This window comes from Asparagus officinalis, chromosome 4 (genome assembly GCF_001876935.1).
Source record: "Asparagus officinalis chromosome 4, Aspof.V1, whole genome shotgun sequence".
Taxonomy (NCBI): Eukaryota; Viridiplantae; Streptophyta; class Magnoliopsida; order Asparagales; family Asparagaceae; genus Asparagus; species Asparagus officinalis.
This window is the reverse complement of record NC_033797.1, coordinates 135,160,567-135,165,833: the sequence shown is the minus strand read 5'-3', so window position 1 is coordinate 135,165,833 and position 5,267 is coordinate 135,160,567. Positions and strand designations below refer to the sequence as shown.

At 36.3% G+C, this 5,267-nt stretch overlaps 2 protein-coding genes across 6 annotated transcripts in view; one reads left to right on the top strand and one right to left on the bottom strand.

Annotated features, from left to right (window-relative positions):
• The window catches only part of LOC109839459 (protein VASCULAR ASSOCIATED DEATH 1, chloroplastic-like), a 55,813-nt gene extending 53,356 nt beyond the window's left edge, over positions 1-2,457 (top strand). For 4 of the 5 annotated variants that reach the window (XM_020407885.1, XM_020407884.1, XM_020407883.1 and 1 more), the window contains 2 exons: positions 1,544-1,760; positions 2,178-2,457. The gene's annotated coding sequence lies outside the window, so the exon portion shown is untranslated. The remainder of the gene's footprint in view (positions 1-1,543; positions 1,761-2,177) is intronic. The other variant, XM_020407882.1, reaches the window with a different exon arrangement.
• On the bottom strand, positions 2,578-4,448 carry LOC109839351 (protein DOWNY MILDEW RESISTANCE 6-like). Its single transcript, XM_020407779.1, has 3 exons — positions 4,266-4,448; positions 3,507-3,748; positions 2,578-3,425 (listed from the first exon to the last, which is right to left on the bottom strand). The coding sequence occupies exons 1-3, from the start codon at positions 4,446-4,448 to the stop codon at positions 2,846-2,848; spliced, it is 1,005 nt and encodes a 334-aa protein (XP_020263368.1). The 3' UTR covers positions 2,578-2,845.

Below are 5,267 nucleotides of genomic sequence, written 5' to 3'. Positions count from 1 at the left end.
CAAATGTCGATCCCTTTTATGGAGCGAGGCATAAGAGTTAGTTATTGAATATTTTAACAAAATTATATATATATATATATATATATATATATATATATATATATATATATATATATATATATATATATATATATATATATATATATAATTTTGTTAAAATATACAATAGATACATTCAGGTCTTGATTAGGAAATAAGACTTAAATAGGCTAAGTATAGACACAAATCATAATAAACTAAGATACAAGTATCAGATATGTATCTTATTTCTAGCTATATGGTCATATTGAAGATACATGACCTAAAGTTAATTTCCTTATTAAAGGCGAAATCCTTGAGCATAAAAGAAAAATGAAGAGCTAGAGGCATTTTAATTTTAGTCAAGGATTCTTTTATAGCCCCCTATGTTGTCTAGAGTGTGCGCATTGAAAAGAGAAGTGCTTTGTGGAGCATGAAGTGCACATTCTAGTTATGCTTTAAGAGATGAGGCGTAAGCTTCATGGATAAATAGCTTCACTTATTAGTTTTAAGGCGATTATCCTTCAAAAAGATTCCAAGCGAGTTTCAGATAGCTTTTTCAAACATTGACTACCATATCTATTAGCTGACCCTAAACTCCAGGATAAAGGCTATGTTGCTGTACTGCCATATCTATATCTATTGGTATCAGTGTAGTTATAATTGTTAAGAGTACAAATATTATCAGAACACACATATAATAGGGTGATCTATACCATTCAAGTGTTGTGAAAGGGTTAGTTTGGAATTTTGACTATTTTGTTATGGTGCAAGCCACCCCACTCCTTGTGGGTGATTCTGATAGGATTTGTATGTATTCATAGTTGTATAACGTGGCCAGTAATTGTTGAATATCAATTTTAAAGGATTGATTGGTGGACCAACTTTTGATACCACTCCTACAAGTACCTGCCAATTTTCCTTGGTTATTGCTCCCACTTTAATATCCCCAGATTATCTTCCCTCTAACTGCATTGTCAATTTTTTGTAGATTCTTTTGCTATTTTGAGAAGTTTAATCCGTTGTGTCCTGTGGGAAAGCTCATTCAGATTCCTGCAGCCAATAGAAAAATTGGTGCTGTCTTTTCATAACAATCAGTGTCACGAAGTAACTGTTAATATCTCTTGTAATAGATAATGACCTGTTTCTGCAGTCCTTCATTCCCCTAATGCCAACAATGCTATCCTGGACTACAGTTGAAGGCCTACATACAGCCAATAAAAAAAATCACTTTAATATCTGAAAGTTTTATCTTTTTTAAATTTGATATCCTGAAGTATTTTTTAAACAATTTGATACCCAATTGTGCATAAAAGAAAAAAGTTGACGTTAATTTTGTTCAAGAATGTCAACACAGTTAGGGCTTTGGTTTATCAAATTATCAAATTTACGTCAATTTGAAAACTTGGAGGTATCAAAATGTGAAAATAGAACTTACAGGATATTTTCTGGCTGATGTCGCCTATGGCTAAAGAAGATTAATAGTTATGATTGTTGTGAACTTCTAAGCTAAATTTCCTGGCAGACCTAAGGTTTACAGCCATACAAGGCACTCCAAGAAGTTTCAGGATCTTTATTAATGGAACTAGAGATTATGCATGAATGAGGGGAAGTTATGCATGCAGGAGACACCCAAAGTTGCCTCAGGATCTTTATGAATGGAACTAGAGATGAAATTTCGCATGAAATACTATGGAGAAGAAACCGTGCTGACTTCTTTCCAAAGGATTTGGACAATTGAGGTTCGACTTTCTTAACACTAGCTCATTCTTTTCTCCTCGCCATTTGGTAGTTATTACAGAATCTTAATATTTGTTACCCTGTAAATTTACTAGTGGTCTTCGTGATGGCAAACTGTGCATGCTTAAAACTTCTACTTCTGGAAATAAGAGTGAAAACCAAGTGTCACATTATTTCATTTGAGTGATGCTTTAGGTATCCAGCAGTCAGCTCAGCTGGCTGTGACATGGACTGTGTACAGTCGAAGGTTGTTATCTTCATTTATTTGCATTACCTTTATGTGCACTTTCCACATGCGCTGTTGATTGGCTCCTATGTAGTTGGAACTAGGAATACCACTGCACTTTTTTGTTTCTTTATATTTGTTTACTTTGCTGACAGTTTTTGTTAAATACCGTTTGTTACTACCATATCTACAGGTAATGGTATCACTGCAGTTAGAACTGTCAACGTCAGAGCCTTGATTGTGGCCCAAGTCGTGATATGTATGCTACTAATACCTGCAAGTGTCTTTTGTTCTGCTCCAACTTTACTGTCCTCGGACTTTCATCCTTCTAACTTCAATGTGATTATCCTCCAACACTTTGAAAATTCTTCTGATCTTTAGTAGATTTTTTAAAGCTATTTTTAGGAGTTTAATTTGTTTGTCTTGTCAGAAAGCATATTCATGAAGGCAATATAAAAATAGCTGTCTTTTTATATCAGTGAGTGCCACAAAGTACTATCAATATATTTTGCATCAGATGATGACCTGAGTCTGAGGTCATTCATTCCCCTTATGCCAACAATGCTGTGCTGGACTACATCTGAAGGTTTACATAAAGCCAATTAAAAAAAAAAGGGTTTGCACTCTGATACACCAAAGTTTTATCTTTTTTTCAACTTTGTTGCCCTGAAGTTCTATTTTTATACCTTGATACCCCAATGTGGAAAAAAAATTGACACTAATTTTCTTACTAAAATATCAGTAGTGTCAGTTTGAAAACATTGAGGTATCAAATTCTCAAATTATAACTTTTGGGTATCAAAGTTAAAAAATAAGTGAAGCTATGGGGATATAAAGTGCAAATAACCCGAAAATTTTGACCTAGCTGTTATCAGTGCGCAGACTGTCAATGAAGTTGCATCCTTTGGTGAAGTCATTCATAGAGATAAAGGAGAGAAAATCTCTGAAACTACTGTCTTTGTATCCTTTTGGGTGTTGTTCATCCACAAGCTGACTGGCAGGGATAACCATATCATCGATCGAAAGCCCATGGATGCTGGCGATTGACATTCTCTTCTTACAATTGAGAATAACTCGGTGAACAACACTCTTATATTGTCCATTGCTCAAAACTTCAAGATAATCACCAATGTGCACATGCAATGCCTCTGATTCTGCTGGCACTGCTTTCCAAGTGTTGGTATTTTTATCGACAATCTCAAGACCATCACAACTCTGGAGAAGAATAGTGATGTAACCATAGTCAGAATGAGCGGCTAACCCTAGCATCAAGTCTTTTAATTGAGAACTCTTCTCGTAGTTGTTAACTGTCATTACTTGCATCCCCTCCTCGAGTTTTTCTCTTGTGTATGCCTTCCCGAGACCTAAGCTCTCAAAGATGGCATCCATAAGTTGCAGGGCTACTCTTTTCACTTCTGTTGCGAACTTGCCCATCTTTTCCCTGTTTCAAGAAGATATTAGTTGGAGCTGGCTGTTAATTTGTTTCGTTGCAAATGGATGTACAAATGAAATATTTTCTTACCTGTAGTCGGGTGGAGAATGTGGCCAGAATTTGATCCACTCGTCGAGGGGGTTAGCGTATTGTTTTAAGAAATCTCTCGGCTTGATAATTCTGTCGTCTTTGGTGCAGACTCCGTATCTTACAGGCTGGTGAACATCTTCCGATGCATATTCTTTCTTCTCTTCTTCGGAGAGTGCGAAGAAACCTGCGGCAGCTTCTAGCGCTCCGTTTATAACGGACTTGCTAATCCCATGGTTTATAACCTCCAGGTATGAAAATTTGTTAGTTCTGCATGAGACGTGTTAATTGCATTACAAGTTCAAGAATTTTAGGTGATAGTGTGGTTCTCTTCTATGCAATCTATCAGCCATAATTACTTGCAACTTAAGAGCTCATAGGCATCAAGTAAGGAATTCATATAAAACTTTTTGACTGTATTGTCATAAATTAGTAGAGAAAAGGCGTGTGCCTTAGCTTATTGATAATAAATAAAAGCAAATATTTACGAAGTACTGCATGGGTAGCTCTACTATGGGTTTGTTTTTTCTGTGGATGACGTCAACGCGGTAAAATTGTCATTATTTTAGGTTTGGCCTCTGTTTTTTTTCCCGGGATACAAGGTTCTAGTAATATACGCAAATATATAAGGAAATGAATGCGTGGACCATACTAACCTTTTTAATCTTTGGAAAATACTTCCAAGTTGTTTGTAGTCAGTATGGCTCGACACCAACATGAAAGTCAAGATCTAAGATGTTCAAGAAATAAATGGAAACCGACCTTAAAGCAACCGAGACGTGAACAAGCATTCCCAATATCTTCAACCACGAGGGACCGGGTACTCATCTTTTGGTTCAACCCACCAAGGTCTATCATCGGAAGGCTTATTCTCTCATGCTTCTCAACCCGTGCATCTGATTTTGGGATACACGTAAGCCCGATTGTCCTCCCTTTTACACTCATTTTCCCACTTATTAGAAACAACAAATTAATATCTCACAAGTGAATGGAACTACTACGTCGAACTTCTTCATCTATTTATATATAGGCCCAAGTCCCAAATGCATGCACTTCACCTCAATTTGACGCGAAGAAACCAGATTAAGGTTCATGTACTATAGGATGGCTTTAATGTTGTAGGGCCAATTTGATTCTACATATTTTACTATCACGGGTAGCAAAATTGTTGAGGATGCATACCATTTTTTGGTAGCAAAACCGCTGCTGCTTTTGAGCAGCAGTATTGAATTCTTGTTTATGCTTACGTGCTAGGTGTCTAATTGGGTCAAGCCTAGTAATAATAGAAGTGGAGAGAATGCAGGAGAGGATAAAGGGGAGAGATATTTGACTCCTTGTTATTGATGGTATTGTTTATCCAAAAACAATACCGCCCTTCCTCAATACAACTGCAGAACATAGGAATGCCTACACTTTCCCCACTTGCTCCCTTTTGTCTGCTTATTAATGCTGCCCCCAGGGCCGGTTCTGAGATTTTAGGGGCCCTGTGCGAAAAGTAAACACATGGCCATTCTCTATATACAAAATATCAATAAATTCAAATTTGAATCCCTAAAATGCTAGGGAACAAAATGTTACTGATTAGACATTAAAATGTTACCTGATTTTTTTGCATCTGGATAGTCTTTAACATACTTCTCAAGTGATATTGCTCATTCTTCATCTCTTCGGTCACCTGAATAAAATGTTACTGATCAGAGTAGAATATATCCAACAAAGAGTACAATATCATTTGGGTTTTTGAGGATAAAGAGTTTTATAGAG

Excerpts from the sequence above, each read along its gene's own strand:
- LOC109839351 (XM_020407779.1), bottom strand. The coding sequence starts at position 4,448 with ATGAGTGTAAAAGGGAGGACAATCGGGCTTACGTGTATCCCAAAATCA. Across the intron at positions 3,749-4,265 it reads CACGTCTCGGTTGCTTTAAG|GTTATAAACCATGGGATTAG; the intron begins GTCGGTTTCCAT and ends TCATACCTGGAG. Across the intron at positions 3,426-3,506 it reads CATTCTCCACCCGACTACAG|GGAAAAGATGGGCAAGTTCG; the intron begins GTAAGAAAATAT and ends TTCTTGAAACAG.